General features: G+C 42.1%; 1 protein-coding gene across 2 annotated transcripts in view; it reads left to right on the plus strand.

Moving 5' to 3' along the window:
• The window catches only part of KCNG2 (potassium voltage-gated channel modifier subfamily G member 2), a 62,246-nt gene extending 39,838 nt beyond the window's left edge, over positions 1-22,408 (plus strand). For both annotated transcript variants that reach the window (XM_040068831.2, XM_040068821.1), the window contains exon 3: positions 20,014-22,408. In XM_040068831.2, the coding sequence (XP_039924765.1) occupies positions 20,014-20,808 (795 nt within the window). In that variant the 3' untranslated portion in view covers positions 20,809-22,408. The remainder of the gene's footprint in view (positions 1-20,013) is intronic.
• The last annotated feature ends 1,787 nt before the right edge of the window (positions 22,409-24,195 follow it).

Below are 24,195 nucleotides of genomic sequence, written 5' to 3' on the forward strand. Positions count from 1 at the left end.
AGCTGAATCCTTATAAATTCATATGGGAAACTATATGCCAGTATTTACTGGGATTACTATATGCCAGTAATACCAAGGTGATTCATTACTGGGGCAGACTAGGAAGAAAATTAGTGGATTTTGTGCTTCTAGATATTTTCATGTAAAAGCTCAGTGCCCTTTTGTTTAGCCCTCAGCTAAACAGACTCTACTTCAATCCAAACAAAAACATCCATTGCACATCAAGTTACAAAGGTGAAATTCTTGCAATACAGAGATCAGAATAAGTTATCCAACATTCTTCTGTGCCCTTAAATTCTAAAAGCTCTAAAAGTTCTCTGGCTAGCAAAGAGTGGCCTTTTCCTTGAGCTGGCATTACTACAGAAAACAAAAGCTCTGCATGCCATCTATCAGTCCTGTTATTGCTTCAGGGAAAGACAGAGAAGCCAATCATGAAAAAAAACATGTTGGGGAACAATTTTCCATCCTGTAATCTATTAACGCCACCTGAATGGACCAGCTGTTACGCCCAGTGATGTCCTGCAGAGGTGTAAACGACCTCACACAAGATGTAAACGGTGGGACCTTAAAAGTTAGAAGTAATTACCAGGTGGGTGAGGAAATTATTTAGGTGCCTGCCTATCTCTTTTAAAATAGAGCAGAAGACTCAATCATACATTTTATTAACTTTATTAGCTGGTCCAGGTGTTCTGGCAATCCCTGGTGGCTTAACAAGAGTGGGAAGGCTCACGCTCCCCTGTACTTGTCCTTTCTGAAGGTCACCTTGATTCAGCCTTGAGTGTTACTCTCTTTTGGAAATAGTGTCGTGTATTTCAGATGCTGCACAATTGTCAGTAGAGTTAACAGAATCAGATCCTGAGCTACTTTTCACTTACCAAAGTAGGATATATATTTAGTCGGGTTTTTTTCTCATTTAGCTTTTATTTACTGATTAAATTAAATAAAATCAACCAATCCAGTAATATGTATAATAGCTCCTGGAAATTTCAGGAAAGGGATACTTCAAATATGTGAAGAAAACAAACATATGAAGGCATTCAGCTTCTTCCATGAAAAGTATCAAAACAGTGATAAACTTTTTATTCCAAAATTTTCAGAACGGGAGATTTCAATGCAAGGTTTAGATTTAGTGGCGAAAAGTCTCCTCTAAAGGCAAAATCTGCTGAGACAAAATCATAGCAGGAGCCCTCAGGCACCACGCTCTTTCAAGACCGCCACAAAAGTAATCTCCAAGACATAAAAATAGCCAGAGACACAGAGTATCCTCAGGGCATTTTAGGCGTATGCTACCTTTATGTGGACTTCTCACCTCTCTAAACAAATGGCAGGTATGACAAAGGAAGCAGCTCTAACATCAGAGAAGTCCTAAACCAGTCGGAGATACATTATAGCAAAAGTTTTAAACACACACTGAGAGCTAAACAACCAAAAGACATTCAGGGAGATTCAGCTGAAAGCCAGATGGTTATCATACTAAACTCTTCATTTTTTTCTTGCTGAAAACAGAAATATCAGCCATTTATATCTGAAGATGAATCTTCTCTTTTTTGTTAGACAGCAGCCTTTGTCATCACAGAAGAGAAGGTGGAACTTAGAGAATAATATCAAACGTTCTGTCCTGATTCAAAAAAGCATTTATAGGCCTGAGACCCCTGAGCCCAGTCATTTGTAGCAGCACAGTGCAAAACAGGAGAAGCAGGTCAGAGAGTTTGTTCTTCACCATGCTTCATATAACATGTTGGGAAAAGCTAGCCTGATTAAAGATGCTGCGATAGGAAGTTACAGTTCAATAACCTTCAGCTGAAGAACATTACAACAAAGAGACTTATAAATAATGAAGTTAATAATAGCTTGTAAAGAAGCCAAAATTATTTAACCTTCTAAGCTCAATTTACACACTGTGCTTCAACTTCCATAGTGTTGAGGATGGGGAATAGGTAAATTGTAAATGTGCATTTTAAACAATCTTGTGACAAAAGGTTTCATTTCACAGAGGTCACACAAAAGTAATCTCAGACAAGGTTAAGATAGTCTTATATAATGATTCTCAATAGCTTTTCCTGGACAAACTCTTCTGTAAGAGGCTGGATGAGCAGACAGTGAAGTTGACTGAAAACTGTCTGAAGGGCCATGCCCTGAGCATAGTGGTCAGTGACGCAGAGTCTAGTTAAAGGCCAGTAACTAACAGTGTGCCCTGGGGCTCTATACTGGGTCCAGTCCTGTTAGACCTCTTTATTAGTGGCCTAGAGGGTGAAGCAGAGTGCACCTGCAGCGACTTTGCTGATGGCACAAACTTTGGACAAGTGACTGATAGGCCCAACAGTTGTGCTGCCACCCTGAATGGCATTGACAGGCTGGAGAAATGGGCTCAGGAAGCCTGTGGACCTCAGCAGGGAGAAATGCAGAGTCCTGCATTCATGGTGAGGAACAACCCCAGACAGCAGTACCTGTTAGGGCTCATCCAGATGGAAAGGAGATTGGCAGAAAAGGATCTGGACTTACCTGACCATAAGTCAGCACCGTGGCCTGGCTGCAAAGAAAGGTATTGGTATCCTGGGCTGCATCAGGCAAACTGCTGCCAGCACATCAAGGGAGGAAATGCTTCCCCTCAGCTCAGCACTGGGAGGCCACACCTGGAGCAGGGTGTCCAGTGCAGGGCTACTCAGTGCAAGAGAAATACAGACAAGCTGGACGAAGTCCAGTGGTGCTTCCTATCCTAAGATGGCACTCTGCTTGAGACTGGAATTACTGCAGACATCATTTTTACAACTTTATCTCTCCTCTGGCTGTTTAGTTGTTGTTCTGCATGTGATACTGAGACCTTAATTTTAACTTAAAGCCACATGTGATGCATAGATGGTTTGTTTTCATGAATGAAAGAATTAATAAAATTGCAGCTCATGTTTTACTTTCATTGTGGAATAAACTGTTCCAGAAATTACAGCACAGTCAACAAAAAACATGTATTAAAGAAAAAAATCTCCCTGCTGGTGTTACAGAAAACTATTTATAACGTATAGGCACTGAGGATGACTTTTTATAAAAAGATTCTTGGGGAATTGGACTAACTAATTTCCCCAGGGATCATCTGAAAATACCATTCTCAGCTCTGCTGTTGAAATACAAAAATCATAAGCTGTAACATTATTACCAGTTTTGGCACCTGAATTGATATACTGTACTTGTACCCTATATTGCTAATTTGCATTTTGTGTCTTCTCCAGACCCCTCAGGCCACAGCTGGCTGGAGGCCAGGGAAAGACCAAATGACTCAGTAGCAATGATGTAGTGGTTTCACCTTCACTAAATTTTGGTCTTAGTACTTACTTTTATTTGTGAGAGAGAGACTAGGAGAAAAACAAAGCAGGCTCAACTTTAAAAATGAACAAATAGTTTTATTAATACACATTAAAAGAATGGAAAAAGAAAGTTGGGAAAAAAACTAAAACAAAACAGAATGAAACTCTAAAAATACTTTTCTTTCTTCTTACAAACCATTAACTTTCTTATAAAACAACATAAAGAGACAAAAATGGTAATTTTTAGTCAGTTTTACCATCTGACAATAGTTTTTTATCAATTTTTTAGGAGAAGAGTCTCTTTTAGAGTTATGGATTTTACTGACAACTTAGAACAGTTTTCTTGTGGGTTTTTTAATTGTTACCAAAACAGCTGCCTGAGGAAACTTGCTTTTGTGGCTTCTCCCATTAGCAGGTTCTTAAGCTGCTTATGGGTTATGGGTCTTAGACTTTTGCATATTGGGGTGTCAGCTTTTAAAGATGAATAACTAAAGGCAAAGGATTCTTTATTTCAAAGTACAGAGGTATTTTCTTATTTTTTTACTAGCGTAGAGGGCTTCTTATCTTTATTTCTGTTTAAGCATCTTATAGCATAAGTATTACTTAGTCTATTGCAAACACTTTTGCTTAAATCCACACACAAATCTAAACAACCATTTCTTTAAATGCATATCTTTCCTATGATTTAAAGGAATAATCTAAATATAGAGTTTATTTTTATGGCTTAAATAAGAATGGAACAACTAATACTTTAACCTTTTGTTCCAATAGTCTTTTTTATTTTTGCTCTACTGACTTCATGCTGTTTCTTTTTTATGTTTACTTTGTCTTTTTTTTATTTTTTTTTTCTTAGAGAAGGGCTAAGCTCTGGAAGTTTTATGTTGCCAGGAAAAGGTTAAATCTGCTTAGAGTTTCTTTTTTCTTGAGGTAGCTTGTGATATTAGCTATTTAAGGCTGCGCTGGTGAGGGAGGAAGAACTCACATAGAAACATTAGAGATTAGAGCACCTGGGCAGTCTGGAATCACAAAAAACCTAGGTAGGATCATAAATGCTTTTTGGCTTACTTCTTGGTGTAAACTGGGGTTGCTTTAGCTTAAATGGTGCTTATAGCTTTTATTAGGGGCTCAGTAGAGATCTCTCCCTGCTTTAGGAAAGTTTGGAAAAAGTAGTTGTTGTAAAGCAGCAACCTTTTCTTCTTCTACGCCTCACCCGGGAGCTGTTAGAATGCTGCCAGGCTTCAGGCCAGCACCCCCCAAAAAAGGGGGGAAACAGTAGGCCTAACTCGATGTTACTTGCTTCTCTCTGGCTAAAGGAAAAAGAAAAAGGCCCACCTACAGGAAATCAAGGGGTTTTATATGGTACTTCCCGAGTCGTAGCCAACAATTTTCAGTGGTCAAAACAGATGCTAATATTTTAACTAACCCTCTGATAGGTCCCTGTCCTTTATAAAGCAATTCTCAGGTCCTGACATGGAGAATCATTCTACATTTCTCTATAACTAAAAAACCAAACTGTACTAACCCGTGACAAATGGTCGCCTGCCTTTTCTATTTCGTGCACAAGGAAGTTCCTTTAGGCACATGAGATTCATATTCAGTTTTACATTCACATGTCCTTGCTTAAAGGGATGTAGGACTCAGAGTACTGCAGAACTCTATTTTAACTAAAAGTAAGTTGTTTTGTTTTTTCCTTTCATAAGCCAAAGTAGGTTTTCTCTTCACACAGTACTTGAATCAAAATGGTAACACACACTCCCAATTACAAGCTTTGAGAGCACCCTTTACTCTCAGTTATCAGCAATAAGCAAATGTTTGCTTTCTTGTTGAAGCTCTCAATTGTCCTCATGTAGTTCCATCACCTGTTCTGTGTCGGCCTGCATTTAGATTGTGAATTCTTTGGGATAGAGTGTCTTAAGCACAATGTCTATGGCCATCATAATATAAGAAATAAAAGCTACATCTACCTGCTGTTCAGGTACATGGGCACCTTCCTCATGCCTCACCTGCAAGATAATGTTTCTAGGCAAGGAAATTATTTTTGCAAGTGAGACCAACTTAGTTCATGCTGAATCCAAACTGACGAGTTAACTGCAGAGTTCTCAAGTCTGAGTCATGCTAGCGTGGTCTCCCAACTCCTTTCTGATGGCCAGAGACATTTGCTAGGCAAGTTGTCTTTCAGACAGCTCAGGTTTGTCTGAAAGCAGTGGGAAGTTGAAAATATACTTCCCTCTAGCCACGCCCCCAGCTCTCGCCAGCTCAGTTATTCAGGGGTTTTAGGGAAATATATTTCCAGAGAGACAGAATAAAGATTTCAAAAGAGTGGCTCTCACCCCCCAGGCTTCTGTCCAAGCTTTATTCTCAATGTGATGTTCCTGGAGGCTGAGAAGAGAGAGAGAGAACCAAGAAAAAACAGGGGTTTATCTAGTTTAGGGCCAAGGAAAGATACTGGCTCTGAGCCAATAGGGTCAGGAGTAGGTATGATAGGGAAAAAGGGTTAAACTACATAGTACAGGCTTCAGGGGGATTCTGAGGGGAAAAACCATTCCTCAGAGGAACACAACAGGAAGTGGCGAGGTTTGGTTTTGGTAAGTGATGTTGCCTCTGTGTGTCACACAGGCAGCGTTGAAATCATGGAGCTGAGAACCTCTTCACTGCTCCATCTAAACCTTAAATGTCAAGTTGTGTGGGGCTTTCTGAGTGGTGTGCATCTTTTATCTGACTCCTGTGGGATTTGTAAGTGTGAGACCAATGGCAAAATGTTCTTTGCAAATATCAAGAAGTGGTGATCACATCCTTCAATCATTTTCCTGAGAACTGTCTGTGAGCCATCTGAAAAATCAGTCCCGAATGTAAAAAAATGCTTTTATTTGTTTTTGCTTTGTCGATCTGAATCTAAATCCCTCCTTTCCTGGCTGTCCAAATCCATCTGTTATATGGAACATATCTCAGTATCAGTTTATTTTGCTGAGTTCAGGATTGCTGTACTCACACACTGAGGAGACACATTGGATACTGGGAGTCCCCAGCATCACTGCTGCACAGCTCACTGTCCCCTGCACCAGCTCTGCCAGCCACTGCCCAGGACCCTGCTGCCTGCAAAACCCCTGGTCAAATAGCCTGCCATGTGCCAGCTTCGCCAACTCTTTTACAAGACAGTTCTTCCCTTTGCAAGGCTGCCTGAAACTGCTCATGAATAGAAAATGTTTGAAGGAATGATTGGTTGTTTTTGCCATTGGTTGTGTGGACAGAGTGCTGGATAACAACAGGCTGTATTTAGTCATGACTACATTTGGAGAGTTCTCACCATTTCTTCTCCTTGGCTTGCTTGCTCTTCTTGGGGAAAAAAAAAAAAATAATAATAAAAAATAAAATAAAATAAACTCTCTGCAGTTGTCCCATCCTTGGATTAAAAAAAAAAAAAAAAAAAAAAAAAAAAAAAATCCAGCCTTCCTGTTTCATTGAAGCTATCTAAACTTTACAGATGTACCTAGCTGTTCCATCATGGCAGCTGCTTCAAGAGCAGATAAAGAAACCATGGTCCTGGTAAGAAAATCATCCTCCATGGTATCAGGAGGGTTAGGAGGATTGTTGTATTTTCTTTCTCCAAGAATTGCCCATAGATTGGGGGTGGGGACACAGCACTGTGTGACAGGTTTGCACAGTCCCTTAGTGAGCCTGCTGACCTTCTGCTCGAAATTCCTCCTCTCAGCAAAGTCATTACTTGAGCTCTCCATGCCTGGCTCCTCCCAGCTGTGGGTCTCACAGCAGCGCCTGCTATTGGGTTGCTTTTCCCAAGTAAAGAGAGAAATAAATCCTTATGGATCAAGGAGCTGCTCTAGAAGATTTTGAGGACAGTCGGTTACAATATAGACTTTGGGAACCACCTGAGATTCTCTGCAGTGTTTTAGGCTTAGAAGTAAAAAAATGGAGAGTGTTTCTCTGTGTTGCTTGGGAAGAAGGCAAGAGCTGACTAAGATAAAATTACTTTTGACTTGTTAATAACTTTATTCTGTGCCAATGAACTCTTTCACTCTGCAGGATATCTTCTCATTAATAAATAGCAAGCTTAGGTCTCCTTTTAAATATTATATAAATATGCTGCAATGTAACATTAGTGATAAATCATTAAACAGCTAAAACTATTTCCTAAAAGCATTGGTAACTTTGTCACATTGTTAACTGGTTTACATTTGGTGCAGTGGGGCTCACCCAGAAAAACATGGTCCATGTTTAATTTCTTTTAATAGCTCTCTGATTTCACCACCCTAAGTATCTATCCCCACCAGTGGGTTCATTCTCCAAACTTCCGGGTAAATCATCCAGGGAGTCTCTGAAGCAATATTACAATAATAGTCACTTGGCCTTCAGACACGTTTGTAAAATTACTACATCTACTCATCACAGCCTAATATCCTGGGGGTACAGCACAGCTCCTGTATTCCATAGTTTGCTCCACTGCCTTTTGCAGGAGAGCTTGGGTGCTGTGAGCTTATTGAGTACTGTCCCAGTGTTCTGAAAGAGAAAACTCTTTCATTTATTTGAAATGAAAATAGAATTTGGAATTTTCATTTCAGAGCTCCAGGATATGTTGCTAGCAATTCTGGAGGTTTGGAATGAAAGAAAGCAGGCAGATTTATATTTGCTATGCATCATATAGATAGGCTTGAGGTAATGAGCTGATTCATGTGTATGGCACTTAGAATTGTGTTAAATCATTCAACATTATAAATGCTTACATTTTTGTTGCCTAAAGAGTGGCAATGGAGATGAAATATAAAAGTTTTTGAAACTGGGGATTTTTGCAGTTTGCCCATGGAGGCATTTATATTCAAGACAAATTGAGTGGTATACAGATGGGAAAAAAATGTTATAAGATTTTTTTGCAAAAGTTTTTAAACAAAGGTTTGAGAAAGGACCAGGAGAAAACTATGAAGCTGTTGGGTTTTCTAACAGTAAGCATGGTATTAGTTCTAAGTAAAAACATCAAAAACATGGTACTGATTACAGTCACATTTTGATCTAGTCTGTGTAGAACACCACTCATTAATCAAATTAAATATAAATTTTGTGGTTATAAAGTTTTCAGAAGAAAGTAACTTCTGATGTAGGTACTTCTGTAAGAGATTTGAATTAGTGCCACACAAAATTCTTCCTTAATAAAAAGGCATTTTTTCAAAAATCAGCTTCCTTATTGTTTAAAAAAATTCTCTTAGATCTCATAATAGCTGAAAACCAACACAAGACATCAAATGAGGCTTGAGATACTGTGTCCGGATTGATATCCATTTGGCAGGCAAATTGGAAAAAAAAAAAGTTTTAAAAATGGTTTAAAATCTGAAACTTCTGCTTTATAGTGAGTCACTAGGAGTGCTTTTAATGCAATGGGAATCATAATAAGAGAACATCTGTGGGCAATAGTGAACTGAAATAACTGAAAGCTGTGGCTGGATAAACTCACACTCTGAATTAAAGTGTGTTATCATGTGGGTAATTAACAATGGAAACCGTTTATCTAGACATGCTTGCATGCATCTCACAGAGTTTTTAAGTACAGTCTGTCAGTCCTTCTAAACATTACAACTCAGCTCTGCTGAAGCCATGCATATGATTCATGAGCCACTTGGCAAGATCCTCTGCTCCACAGGGGATCAGCTCAAGAGCTTCTTCTGCCCTTCCAGGGCAGTGAGCCATTGCCATCCTGTCCCTGACTTGCTGGTGCAGGAGGTGCCAGCAAGGATGCTGTAAATCTTCTCACTGTCTGGCACTTCCTTGGCCCTCGTGAATATTTCGATCTGAAGGCATCAGTAAGAGGAAATGAGCAGTGGCAGTTCATAATTCTGATTAAAGGCAAGAGCAGCCAGAAGAAGCTTGGAATCCTGGAAGCTCTCTGGAGAGTGACGTGGCATGAATCTGGTCCCATGAAGGCAGCATCCTAATGGAGGTCTCTTGTCCAGCACTGACTGTGTTTGTAGGGGGTGCCACAGGGGCTGGGACATGCTACTGGTGGGGCTTAGCCACAGCCTGACCTGGCTGTTCACCAGGACATGTGCCAGCCCACCCCTCTGGCCATTCACTCACTCTACCCTCACCTTTTCATAAGTCACACATACACAAACAATCCCTTTCCCTCTGCCCCATCTTATTTCCTAAGCCTGGATTCAAATAGGAAATACAGAGAATAGCGTGAAGGTCCCAGCCATCCAGTACATCCTGAGCTATGCTGGGAACTTGGTACCTGGTACACTGGGTAGACATGATGACAAGAGAAATTGCAGCACTCTTCCCAAAAAGTCCCTGCAGTGACTGTCTTTGAGCAAATGCTGCAGAGATTTTCTCCCAGTCTGCAGCTCATTGCCTTCATACACAGTAGAAATGCTGGGTGTTTTAAGGTGAGCTCTTGTATGCTGCACTGCTGTCACAGAAAGCACTGTTTTTACTGTTGCCTTGAGCAAAAAGAGAATATGAAAACGTGTAGTTTCACTGTGGTCACATCCACCTCGTAAAAATCTATCACAGCTTAGAGCATTTCAGTGCAAGGGTACTGCGGGATCTCTCTGCCAGCTGTGCCTGAACTGCTACCAGCAGGGAGGCAAATCTTCCCACAGGCAACACATGCAAATCCTTCCCTTACTCTCAGATAAGAGAATAAAGGGAGACTGAGGGGGAAGAGATACAGATTTGGAAAAAAATGTAAAAGGAAAACAGTAAGCTTGACTCTGTCCTCCTTTCCTCCAAGGGAAAAACAGACACCTCCAGATCTTATATCAAGTTACAGGGTTGCAGGAACCAGTAAAATTAATATTGGTCAGTAAAACAGGACTAGCAGTGAGTGGGAGGCAGGAGAAGAGCTTCAAAAAATTATTGAAAGAAGGGAGAAAATGAGGTAAATAAGAGGGAAATGCACTTTGAAATGCTATTAAGAATCTGTTATCTTTTAATATAATTAGTAAGTGAGAGAAAGAGGAAGAACAAGGCTGAGATTTTTTTTTAGTGTGAGACAAGATTGAGGAGAAGATGCAAAGAGGCTGCTGGGTTTAGGAAGACCACAGTTCTAGGCAGATATCTGTGGATATCTGTGAGCACAGCCTGCTGCCACCACATCATCTTTTCCCATGTATTAGGTAAGTGTGAAAGTGTTGGGAATGCCACTGCTTTGTTACATAGCCCTGTCACTCCTGGGCTGGTTCTTTTGGAGGGCTGTGCAGGTGTTCCCACTCCCTGGGGAAACTGTTCAAACTGAACCCAAGTGCCCTTGGTGAGAACTCAGCCCTGCTCTGATTCTGCAGTTTTATATTGGTTTGGTTTAAGGGAGATAGCCCTCACCTTTATTTCTTCAATCCGGCCCTGTCTGCGAGGACCAGGTGTGCTGCAAGTGCCAAATGCCATTGCTAAAGCTTTTCCAAGTCACAACTGAGTCTGTCTTATTTTCAGAGCACTAGGGTAGAAAATAAAATTCTTCAGAAATCAGATTTGCTAACTTGCAGTGTAACTGGGCTTCTTTCACATGAAAGCTCAGGATCAAGCATTTTGCTTAGAAACTGGATTTTTTTAAAAAAAGCATTGTAAACTTCCAAGGCTCCAATGCCTCTCTCAGAGCTAGAAAAGAGAGGGGGCTGAGGAGGAAGATTTCTATTCATGCTAAAGCAGGGAAAGAAGGGGACACTTGTCAGCAAAGACACTCCTGGTGCTTTGTTATTCTCTTGGGGATTTTTACTTTAAATTTCAGCAAAAAAGTGGGACAAACCCATGAAAAATATTCTGGAAATATGGAAATAGAAAATTCCAAGGTAATTTTAAGTACTAAGAACACTGGTGTTTCCAAATTGAATCTGTTCTTTGGAGGACACCTTGGCTTGGTGAAATCATCATTCTTTTTCCTGCCTTCCTGCCTGACAGTGGCAGTGACTGATAAACAAATCCTCTGTGCTGAGCTGTCCCTGAGGCCAGGCTGGGCAGGTTGTGCCTGGTCCAAGCACAGCGGGCTGTGCAGGAATTATAGGCAAACCTGGACCTCTGTGTCACCCACAGGTGTTTCCTACAGAGGGGTCAGCTGCAGGGCAAGGACAAGCAAGCCATATGAACTGTGGTGTGTGAAATCCTGCCTTGAATGCCATGGGAGTTGAGGAGTTTCAAATACAATACCTTGTTTTCCTGGACCTGTGTCTTCCTGTGCAGCTGTTCATCTTCAGACAGTTTCCCAATGGCAAGGAATGGTTGTAAAATTGCCAAAGCAGACCCCAGGTACAAAAGCAGTATTTTGATTCAAAGTATTGGTTCAAGCAAATGGCAGTAAATGTATTCTTGTACATATAGGTTGTAATTCTCTAAATATTAGTAACAGCCTGGTTATGTCTTACACTCACGCACAGACAAAAGCTGTGGACCAGCCAGGTGGGGACCTCAGACCCCAAGGGCCAACTCCAGGAGCACCATGAGATCATTTCCTTTGCCAGCCAAACCTTATGGGCAGGTAGGACTTGCGGGGATCCTCTGAAGTGTAGTTCCTCATGGGAACTACATCATACCACCAACCCTCAAAACTGAGAAACTTCATCCTAAAGGTCTCTAGTCTTCCCTGTTCTTGCAGGGGGTCTTTTTTGGAACCTCATGTGTCTTCTAGAGTCCAGGTTGTGAAAGCTGGTGTAGCTATTTCTTCTCTGGCCAGCACTTTCCTGTCAATTAGCAACAGGTTCCCTTTGCCCGTAGCCAGGACAGACTGAGCATATAAGGTCCCTTTCCTTCACCCTCCTACCTCCCCTGCCAGTTGCAGTTATTCAGCTGATGGTGTTGCCCTTCCCAGCAACTTCTGGACCACATCTGCAGAAAATGTCACCCAGGGTATATCGCTCCTCCTTATGTTATAGTATATTCCCTCACTCCTGGTGTGTGGCGTGATCAGAGTGGGAGATAGGAGCAGCTGGCTGCTGGAGCTCACACCGTTTCCTTAAGCTGCTCCTAGCCATGGTCACAGAGTCTAAGGAGCTTTAAGACACTGGATGTATTGACACTTCCCCCAGCCTCTCTGGATGAGGTGCTTGTTCCTGATAGGCATCTGAAAATCAGGCAAGTTCTGTTTCATAGATATTTCATGGTCTGTTTTATTCTTTCTGTGTTTCCTGCTTCTTGCTGATTTTAGGTTTTGGTTGCTTTCCATACAGTAGAGCCAGATAGCATTTTTTTCCCTCTAACAAATACTGTTGCTTTTGGAGAAGTGTGTGCTAAAAAAGGGCACAAGGCATGAGGAGAGCTAGTTCAGGAGAAGGTATTAATGAAAGGGCCTTTTGCGCATCTGTAGTAGTACTTAATCTGCTTTCCTTTCTTCTCAATAACCAACTCTACTGGGGCAAAAAGAGGCAGGATGGCAGACCAAATAATATATCTGCATGTGTCAGGAACAGCACGTGAAGGGGGCAGGGAAATGGAAGAAAGCCCTAGGATCAGTAAGTCTTGCCTAGTAGGTAGGTGATTGAATCCCTCATGTCTGTGTCTTTCTTCAAAATTCAGATGTATATGCCAAATCCATCCAGTCAGCTGTTAAGACATCTGTAGCATTTCCAGGGAAAAAGGTGTCAGTTAAACAGGTCTCAAAGTTCAGTATTTATATGGCTTAGGAGCCGGAGGCCTAATTACAGTGTCTAATTTTGGTTGTACAGTTCGGGGCTGAGATGGCCCAAAGCAGCAGCTGCTTATTAATTGGGCAGAGTAACTCAAGGAAACACAACTGGTTCCCTCTTCATCCTCCTGGATCAGGAGTGCCATCCCTGTCTCCTGTCTCTTTAGTCTGCGAGGGTAGTCATTGGTAAAGTTCTCACATGGTCTTCTCTTCTGTCTCATTGGCTCCCAGCCCCTTTTCCCAGATTTCTATGAACATAGCCACGTGGCTCCACAGTTAAGGGTCAGAGGAGTAATTTGAGACAAATTAAAGGCACATGCAGGGATCACAGTAAGCCTTGGCTGCATGACTGCCAGTGAACAGCACAGCATGCAATTCCACAAGCTGATTAGACTTTGGCTGGGTATTTTAGCACACCCTGCAGTTACCTTCTAGCAGCTGCCATAATCTTTAGGCATCTCCCTTGTTCCTGTTGGTGTTCACGTTTAATTGCAGCTTCACTGGCAAGATAAAAACAACAGGCTGAGGGGTTTTGAGAAGTGGTGATTTGGGGCTGTTCTGTCTCAGGATCAAGGGAAATCCAGAGGGGTGAGCCAATGTAGCTCCTGCCCACCTCCTTGCCCTTTCTTCTCAACAAAGACAAGTTGTACAAGAGCTATCTTGTGTCCATAAGAGGGCTGCACAAAGTTAGCAGCAACCCTCCCCTCAGAAGGCACAGGTTTACCTTTGCTGGCAGCTGGGCTGAAGATGAAGCACGAACTAAGCTCGAGTTACGGATCAAAGTGTGGATAGCAAGAAGCAGAGGACTCTTTTATGCTCCTTTGGTGACTTTAAAAGCAGAAACTGTTACTTTGACTTCATAGCCATCCAGCTTTGAGGACAGGCTGTGCAGTTATCTGAATCATCTTTGTTCAGGAGCACAAGGAAATATTCAGAGCAGGCTGACTGCAAGTTCAGCCTGACCCAGCGTTAATGGCAGAAGGACTGAGTTACAATCACCCTGTCTGTGTGTGGTAGGAGTGAGGGCAGCTGCCTGTGCTCCAGGACAGGGTGGGATACTGCCCTTCCAAGGTAGGTCACATCGCAGGAGTCATGCACTCATCCCTGCTGTGAAAATTATCTGGATGCTTTCACCAGAAAATCACTTTTCATCAGAAAATTGCCTTTCATCAGAAAGTGCCAGCATGAGCAATACCTTTGAGTTTTGTTGGTGAGGCATGTTTCTCTCTTGCTGGAATTTTTCTCAGGGAAGGCGTCTTCATTTCACAATGACAGGAGAGGGCAAATGACCCAGCACCCAGTGCTCCAGGTGCTCCCACCCACTGGGACAGAGCCAGATGTAAGCTTCCACCCTGCTCTCATAGGAGTAGGGGCTGGGTCGTTCTGAAGCCCAGCAAAGGTTCCAAGTGTTGGATAATTAGTAGGGGAGGAGTGTCTGTCCTCTGAGTCACCCTGCAGATGTTCATTGAAACAAGCAGCTCAGCTTCCCACCCAAATCCGAGGGGAACACCCTAAGCCTCTGGACTGGGGACTGTAGGCAGACCTGTCAGCAGCCTCAGGGCTGCAGGTCTCTTTGTCTGCAGGTCTCTGATGCCGACATTTCAGTTGCATCAGGATTTCAAGTTCCACATTGTTGTTAAAAAAGAGTTTGATCTGATGTGCACAGAGTAACTCTTGAAATATGTGGCCGAAAAGGCTCAAGTGGACATGAACAAAAATATAATTTTAGAAATGTCACGGTTTTCAAGCTTTTTTTAAAGTACTTTTGTATGCAATGCCTCTCATGGTGGGATTTCTTTTTTTATTAACATAGATTTGACAGTAAGGGAAATCTTGCTATAGGGTCAAAGTGGGCAGCATTGAAACTTCTTCCTTCAAAGTTCTGTGGAGCTGCTGACTTCACAAAACAGTGCATGGGAAGCAACACAAGAACTGGGACAGTTAGAGGTGATCTGATTTTTGATATTTTGAAAAATGCATATTATATGGCTCTATGCAAGATATTTATTATATGTATTATGTTGTATTGATTAGTAATGTTGTATTAATATTTTGACAGTATGGTAAATGTAGTTTTGTAGTTAAAATGTAGTTTCTATATACCAGCCACAGGAAAAAGTAAATCTTTCAGAGAAAAAGAATTTATTACTTCCTTATCAGAAGAGACCAACTTCTCCTGCCTCTCTCAGCCCTGAAGACACCATGAAGAAAATGACACTACCCAGGGAGAATTCTTTGAATGGAATTTATGCATCATGTATGAAATGTATGAACATTCAACAGGCTATTGCTTTTAAGAGATAATCCTTTGTTAATGGGCATCCTTCTTCGGAGCTTTTTTGCTCGGGAAGGCACCCAGATGTCTGTTACTTTGTTTTTATTGTCTCGTATTGTCCTAACCCTAATTGTTCAATTTTTTATTACTCTAATTCTATTACTATTCTTATAACAATTTCATTACTATTAAACCTTTAAAATTTTAAAACAAGTGATTGGCATTTTTCACAGATATCTTCTAATGCAGCAGGATTAGAAGAAGGTGTCAAAGCCTGCAAGAACCTAAGTAAGAGTCACAATGTATTCTCAGGAGACCAGAGGACAAAGGCAGGGCCAAGAAGTCACACAACACACAGTGGAGAATTTTTCTGAGGTTCAGTACTAGTGAAATGGACCCTGCAAGCCAAACCAAAATGTTTCTGAAAGTTGTCTGTAACTTTTAGACAGAACAATGAATACAGATGTATTTGAACTCCAGTGACACATTTTTTGTTTTTGTAATTTTCCTCTTGCCAAATGAACTTTTGGCAAAGAAAATGTTTCTCCAGAAGAAAGATGCTGTGGTTGGCTTCTTGACAGCAAATTTGTATAAATCCTAATGAAGGAGACTCACTTTAATTTGCACAGAATTACTCACTGATGCCTTTCTTACTTTCTTTCCCTGTGCCCTGTGTTGACATTAGTATATAGACATCAAATCCTGTGCAACTGCAGATAATTTCCCATACTCAAGAAATTTCTGCAGGAAAAAAACAAAGACAAACTACTCATGGTTTGAAAGAAACAAATGTACACAGATGAATAAATATACACACTTTGTGAAGAACAGCTGTTTTCCCTGCAGCTCAATTTCATCAATCTAAATATGGAAAAGTAGTGATAAAAATGTATCCATTAGATTACAGGGTGAAGAAATTCCATTATTTTGAATGAGGGAGAGCTGTTTTGCTTATAAAAAGTAAAAAGCAGTGTGTAGTTGTTAATGGACATGTTTATGGCCACAAGCTGGTATAGCTTGATCTTTTTTCAAAACATACAGATTTGATTAAGACCTGTTTTGGGCAGGATGCCCTATTCTGTTAGGACTTGTTTTTCTTGTGTTCCAATGGCTGATTAATTCCTGATTTGATTTTTTTTTTTTTCCCCCCATCAGTGTGTGTGCCTTTCTGAGAATTTTTGCTTTGTTTTCTTGAATGTAAAAACCTCAAAAGCCCAAGCAGAATTACAGCAACCAGTTGGTCTGGAACACATAGTTAGAAATTTTAGAAAGCAAAACATTGCTTTTATATTTCTGTCTTAACCAGTGCTCTAGTCAAGCAGGAGAAAAACCAGCAAGGAAAAGCAGCTGCAACTGAAAGAAATTAAGTGCAAAGAGCATGAAATACAATTTTGCGTTGCTGTTTTTGATGACATGAGGATGATAATAGGTCACACCTAGATAATATTGAAACATAGTCCAAGGGATAGGAAGACATTTAATTAGTGGAAAAAAGAGACCTCTGGCAGTTTGATTGATAGACAGATCTGTTTTCTAAAAGCATGTTTCAGACTCTCTTATTCTTAGGACAGCCTTTGACTAGAGCCTGGCTTGTTCAGATTGTGTTAGGTTAATAAGGATACTGAGCAAGTTGCTGGAGATAACTATGCATTAGCTGGAAGGGGGGATTGTTTCATCCTGTTGAAGTGACGTCTGTGTAGTAGAATATTATCACTCCACTGTACTGAAAGTAAACATTTCGACTTTCATATTATATGTCAGTTGTGGAGAGTGGGAAGAGTAGAAAAAAGCCAGGGCCCAGCATCAGCTCTGGATGTAGGAAATTTTAGCTCCTCATTATCTTGGTTCTGCAGCATTGGATTATCCAAGCTCCAAATTCCATCAAGCTTCTTGAGCTTGGCTGAACAGCGGCTGTCAGGCTGCTCCCACACTTGTGTTTGGGATGTAGTTCTGCAGGAAGATGGAAGACATGAATAGCAATGCTTTAGGTCTGTGAACCTAGACAGGATAAGCATGTCAGAGTGCAGGAGAGCAAACAAAGTCTTCCACAAAGTCATCTTTCCCGGTAGCCCATTAGTGAGGAACAACCTTCACTCCGGTTTTCTCCTACACCAAAACTCACACACAGAAGCACTTTGGAGAGTCTTCTTTCCATATGCAGCTAATAGAAAGTGCTGGGGGAATTAGGTGCCAAATTAGCTATTAATCACCTTAGTGACTTTGTGGGTTTATTTTAAGACTAAATTCTCCGTAGACTTAATTGACTTTTCTAAAACTTTTAATGGCATGAAAAGCCTATAGATGTACATCAGAATCCAGAACATTGCCTGCCAAATAGGGCTCTTAAGGCAAGGTGTATCCGAGTTTCCATAGATGGTGGTTCAAGTAATGGTGCCTCTGTCCGAGAAAGCAAATTTGTACATTTGGATATTTTTCTCGTCCTTGCTGTTGCTTTGCTCAAGCCATAGCTATTCTTTCCTGGGTTGTCATCCTAACACCTCAACCTGATCCTCTTGAGCACCTGCAAGGATAGGATGAAGAGCTTCGAATCACCTCCAGCCATTGCCCTTAGGTGTGAGATCAAGCATATCCTCTTGAGAGATTCCCAGGCAGCAGAGCTCTGGGAAAATATTTGTCTGAGGGCTGATTTCTGTGTAATAAGGAGAGAAGTTACAGTGCTATAGGCAGAGTCCTTCCACTGACTTTGTGAGCTTTGTCTCTGGCTCACGGAGCCAGATTTGTGCTGTGCTGTGACAGCATCTTGATTCTGTATTTGATAGGAGAGCCTGACAGCATAATTATGCTGTGATAGGAGGAAAGCTCCCAGAAACAAAATCTCATATCCTATGTATTATGATTGTGACAAAAATACTTACTTATGACCAAATTAGTTTGGTGAGGCAGATATAAATAAATCTCCTTCTTGTGTTCACACATATCAAAATTTGGAATTTAAAGACAGGCTATCAGAGCTACTATATTGGTAACATAATATTATCATTCCTCGCTGCAATATGCTTAAAATCTTGACAGTAAGTTCAATGGGACAAGTAATTTTCTCTCCATAGCAGCATGACCCCCTGGGAAGCAGTGGGAGGTACATCATGTGCCAATTGAAAGTGGAATAAAAAACAAAAATCCATAAACACAAGGCATTACAATTTTTTATTGTGGTTACTACAAGGACCATAAATGCTGGCTCTGGGGATTCATTTTCACATGTTTTTCTTGTTGACATCTCTTTAGTTATTGTTTCAATCTCTTCTTAAGTGTAAGATATGCAAGGTGCCTCTGCATTTTGGTAATCATATTGAGGTAACCCGAGGCTTTGCCTTCAATGTGATGGCACTGCTCTCTGTTGGCAGTGCAACAGCCCTTGAAATATATCCAGTCCCTCCACATTTGGGGGAAGGCTGCAGTTAGTGAAGAATACAAAAGCCTCATCAGTCTTTTACTGCTTTCTTTCCAACCAGGGAAAAAACCTTTGCATACACACTTCAAGAGGGATGAAGTTAGGATGTGGTGCTGTGCATTAAAAATTTCCTTGGCTCTCTGGAGCAAAAGACTCCTGTGGCGGAGTATGTGGGCAGAAATGTTAATAGATGTGCCAGGTTCTCAGCTTCTCCAGTGGTGAAATGGGGACCAGCTTGATACAGCCTTGCCATTCTCAACTGATGTTTTATTGCTATAATTTGGCGCAGGCAAGTAAAACAAGGTTGGGCATTGGGACCTGTTGCATCCAGTGGGAGTCACACACCCCACTAGCATGGATGGACTCCTTACAACAAACTGCTACACAAACTGTTCAAACTGGATAAATATACCCTTCCCTTAAATAAGTATGCACTTGCCTTCCACACAAAGACCCCAGAGCATTCACACTATTTTACAAGCATTTACAGGGGAAACAGCACTAGCCCTATAACTGTCCACATCAAAATCTGTTTATTTAGAGAAGTTACTATTCAGCTAGAGTGATGTAGCAGAGAATTGCCACAGTATTAACAACTGAGAAGTGGACATCACCAGCATTATTGTTTATTGCCTTTCCAGTGTACAGAGGCTGACTTGTTTACAAGCATCGTAACTAAAGAGCTAGAGCTCTCTTTATTTGCCACCAAGTGAGCCTGCAAGGAAGAGCAGGGGAAGAAAGCTTGGGGAAGGCATCGTGGTCACTAGTTGTTACAGGTGCAGTAACTAAAAACACTTATCTCTCCATACCCCACTCTATCCTGTGGTATTTTTTCTTTTAGAAATGCCTATATTTCTCAGTACTTTATATAAGCTTTTGACTGTAGGGGTAGTGTGTTAATAAATGTTCACTGGAATATAAGATATGTACTATATTTAGTGAATAGTAGATTATAGATAACTCCAAGCATATCACTTAAAATGATGTAGGTGTTTATGAGCCATTAGTAAGCAATTTATTATTGATCAGGAAGGGAAGAAAGGATCACACATTTATTACAATCCATGAATCCTGCATAAATCCTTTTCGAAAGGTGTTAAAGTCTTGGTTAGAAATTAACTGTGAGCCACTGGCCTTTTAGCAGTAGGCTCTCTGGCCAACAGCTGATAAGATCACACCAAGTTCTTGGCAGCTTTGGGACACTTCATTGCATTTTTGACCTGTCCTGTAGTCAAACATGTAGCCTCTGGTTTTAGTACCTCTCAGCAGCCATGGTACACGCTTTGTACCATGTACATCAAAATTCGTATCAATTTCACGTGGTGCTTTCCTTTAAGAACTGACTCTCTCTTTGTTTCACTCCCTGGCTAAATCTGTTTCTTCCCTCTTTTATGTGTTTCCCACTCCTCCCCAGGGTGAATGCTCACAAAAGTGCTATGACATCTTTGTGCTGGAGACGGTGTGTGTGGCATGGTTTTCCTTTGAGTTCCTGCTGCGATCTATCCAGGCAGAAAACAAGTGTGCTTTCCTAAAAACCCCGCTCAACATCATCGACATCCTGGCCATTCTGCCTTTCTACATCTCTCTCATTGTGGATGTGGTTTCCACAAAAAACAGCAGCAAGCCTGGCGGAGGAGCTGGGAACAAGTACCTGGAGCGTGTGGGGCTGGTGCTGCGCTTCCTGCGGGCGCTGCGCATCCTGTATGTGATGCGGCTGGCGCGGCACTCACTGGGGCTGCAGACACTGGGGCTCACTGTGCGCCGCTGCACCCGTGAGTTCGGGCTGCTCCTGCTCTTCCTCTGTGTTGCCATGGCCCTCTTCTCACCGCTGGTGTACTTGGCTGAGAGCGAACTGGGAGCCAAGCAAGAGTTCACCAGCGTCCCCACCAGTTACTGGTGGGCTGTGATCTCCATGACAACTGTTGGCTATGGGGACATGGTGCCTCGTAGCATCCCTGGACAGGTGGTAGCCCTGAGCAGTATCTTGAGTGGGATTTTGCTGATGGCTTTCCCGGTCACGTCCATCTTTCATACCTTTTCCCGTTCCTACAGTGAGCTGAAGGAGCACCAACAGCAAATAGCCAGCAGGCAGGTGCACCAGCGGAAAGAGAACTCTGAGCTCCCAGGTGGTGACAGTACAAGGGAGCTCAGTGCCACATTCCCACCAAGTGCTGGTGAGCAGGAGGATCTGCCATTGGTGGACCAGTAAGCCAAGAGAAATCCTTGACCCTGAAAAGCTGAGGGCATATGTTAGCAGCACAAGAAGCAGTGGACAAGGGAGGTCAGTTCTGCAAGAAGAATGTCACGAACTGCATAAATGAGGGGCAGACACACACAAGGTTTCTCTAAAGACCAACTTCTGATCTTAAGGGACCTCTGAAAAGTACCCCTAGAAATTCTACCAAGTACAGCTCTGCTCCATTGCTTTTCTTAGGGCTTTTCTACTGAGTATTTTTGGGTATGCCCAAGGAGCAGCCATTGAACATAGCCAGCCAGCAGAATGTAATGTGAAGCACAGCCTGTGCCAGGTGCCATATGGCAGAGCAACCAGCGTGCCACCTCCTCCCTACCCTGCTCAGTGGCACTCCCAGTGCGAGGGGCTGGGCAAGGGGCTCCTCGTGCTGCAATGCCTCACAGCACGTGTTTTGGCAGCACCACCAAGGAACACAAACCTCGGACAAGCCAAGGAGCGAGGGCAAGAGAATGGCAGAAGTATCCCTTCAGCTTTACCAGGGACTTGCTTTTGTCTTCTGCAGATGAGGCAGCGCAGCCTGAGCTGCCAGCTCTGGATTGTGTGTGAGCACAGTTTGCATTATTTAGTAGAGATGCATATTTACCACCCGAAGCTTTATATCTTAGTCCCATGACAGAAATACACATACAAAAAAATCTTCCTGACTACGGTACTGAATGTTAACTTGGATATTTTTCCTTTGCTAACAGTCGAATATAAAAAATACCATTACAAATTGTGTTTCTCCACTTTCTGTTAACTATTTCCATCTCTCACGTATCAAGAAATGTGTTTTAACGGGCAACTGAACCAATCTGAACTACATGTAACTCAAGAAGGGCAGGGTGATGTTAAACCAGCAGTGACTCCCAGCTCTGCATGGCCTTCCTCGGTGGTGGTGGCTGCACTGAGTGCAGTCACGTGCAAACAGGAGTAGGGGAGTAGTACAAACCCAGTGAGGCCAGTGAGACACCTTCAGTGGGCTCTGGCCTGAGCTGCAGTGCAGCAGCTGTGCTCTGCATTAAGAGTAGCCTTTTGGTTTTGCCCTCCTACTAAGAAAAAGACAATCCTGTCATTAGAACAAGTGTTCTGGCTCTCCTTCCTGATTCTCAAAGGATTTAAGTTAATTGAAAGGGAAAATTAATCATATGGTGGCATCTGCATGTTTGCTTATTGATGCCAGCCCCATGCATGAGCTTACCAGCCCCAGCCCTGGAGGAGCTGTGTAGCTGTTCCAAGTCAGGATGTTGTGTGGGTCTTTCAGTGCTCCTACAGGTGGGATGTGATCAGGGAAAGGAGGGAGATAGAACCAAACAGTCTCTTCTACCTACACTCCTATTTGTACTAAAGCTATGCAGTGTCACCATCCATATTCTCCACCCACCAGGAAGGGAACAAAACCTGATATACTGAAGATGGGATTTGTCTGGTCTGTTGTTTGGGGTTTTTTTTTGCCTCAGCATATGTTGTAAAACCAATCCTACATTAGCAAACTCTCATATTAAGCCATTCCTTACAGGAATGAAGCAAGGGAAATGGAAAAGTTACACTTTATTTTAATAAAAATTAAGAGCTTTGTTGCTGACTCTTTGTGTCTGGTGATTTGGGTGAGGAGGGAGGTGGTGTTTCGCCATGCTGATGTGAAGTAACTTGTGTTACTTGCTGCTGAGCACTGCAGGAGATGGAGGCAGCAAAACTGAGCTCCCCCTTACCCTGCGGGATGCACCTGGGTCAGCAAAGCCCCGGCTATATTGAACTGCAGGCAAACCAAATGCAGGTGCCCCCACCAGGGCTCTGCCCATCCTCCATGGCCCAGCAGCACCAGGAACACATTTGCTCCTTGTGTTAGAGAGGAGCGCCAAGGGCTGGTGCCTGGGCTGACTCAGACTCCTGGGAAAGCAATGCCAGCCAGCACTGGTTTCCTGTGACTCATGAAAGATTTTATTTTTTTTTTATTCCCGGCAGACATCTCTTTCATTAAGAATTATTAAGGTCTGACATCAGGCAAACAGCTTTGCTGTCAGCTGATTGCAAACCAACAAAGGGAGCAGTGGCGGAGGGACAGTGTGACCTGGTGCTGGGGGGCAGCACCACATCTTCTGGTGGCATTCAGGTGCTCAGCTTTAAGGTGGCACTGGGTAGACTCAAAAGTTCACTGCTCAGGGGATTTGGTTCATGCACATCAGGTGCGTTTCATGCTCCATCCGCAGTGTGAATGAACTGATCATGGTTAGTGTGCATGGAGGGTGCAGAATGCATCTCCTCAAGGTGGTAAAACCAACGAACTGCAAGCACCCTTACCTTTCTACTAGAAAAGCCACGCTGGAGTGGACATCCTTTCAGAATGAAGTTTCACACTTGCGTGCTAGCAAATAACCTTGAATCAATGAAGCTCTTGGCCTTGCAGCATGACAAAAAGAGTGCTGGGATGGCAAACTGCAGCTCAGCTGTAGAAAAACAGACTGATGTAACACACCAGTATTAATAAACAGTATTATTGCTGTTCTCCATCAAGTTGCTATTGTCTTATAATAGTCAGTTCTTTGTATTTTTCAAAATGCACATAATTAATTCCAGCACACACAGAGTTTTAATAAAGTGACAAAACCCACTCATTATGTTGCCTAGTCAAACCTGGCTGTCAATGTAAGTTTCATTTCATCTATTGGATGACAGATGAGGAAACAAATATAAACCAGGAACCTTTTAAACAAATTATTTTTGGAAGCTGTATACAGTTGTGATGCACACATTGCCAGACATAAAAGACACTCAAAGGAGAATGAGTTTCACCCAGGCCAGCTGTTGTTATGGGTGATCCTTATTACTTTTGATCAGCTGCTGGAGAATGTTTGTTTTGTAGTGTATAGTGATTGGTATTTTTTGACACAGCACACAGATTATTTTAAGGCCATTTATCTCTAACTATAATAAATGCCACAGTGTTGTCTGCAGGCACACCAGTGCCATCTGTTTCTTTGAACAACTAAGTGGATCACAATTGTAGCACACTAGTTTTGCCTCAAGAAAAAAGAAAAAAGAAAAAAGAAAAAAAGAAAAGAATGTTCCTCTCATATGGGATAAAGACTCAAAACGTGAGCAAAGCCACCTCTTCTACATGTCCACCTTGGCAGCATACATGGATCTGGACCTACAAATTCTGGCAGCTGCTAACATCAGTCATAAAAACCATAATTTAAGAGAGTTAAGGATGTGTTAACTGGTAAAGGGACAGAGGTAAAGGGAATGGCACAAAGTCAAACACAACTTCAGCTCATACAGTGCATGTGCACAGCCATCTCCTATCGCAGAGCAGCCTCAGTTAAGAAAAAGCAGTAATGCAAAGAAAAATGTGATGTTTGT

The sequence above is a fragment of the Hirundo rustica genome, chromosome 1 (assembly GCF_015227805.2).
Source record: "Hirundo rustica isolate bHirRus1 chromosome 1, bHirRus1.pri.v3, whole genome shotgun sequence".
NCBI classification, from domain to species: domain Eukaryota; kingdom Metazoa; phylum Chordata; class Aves; order Passeriformes; family Hirundinidae; genus Hirundo; species Hirundo rustica.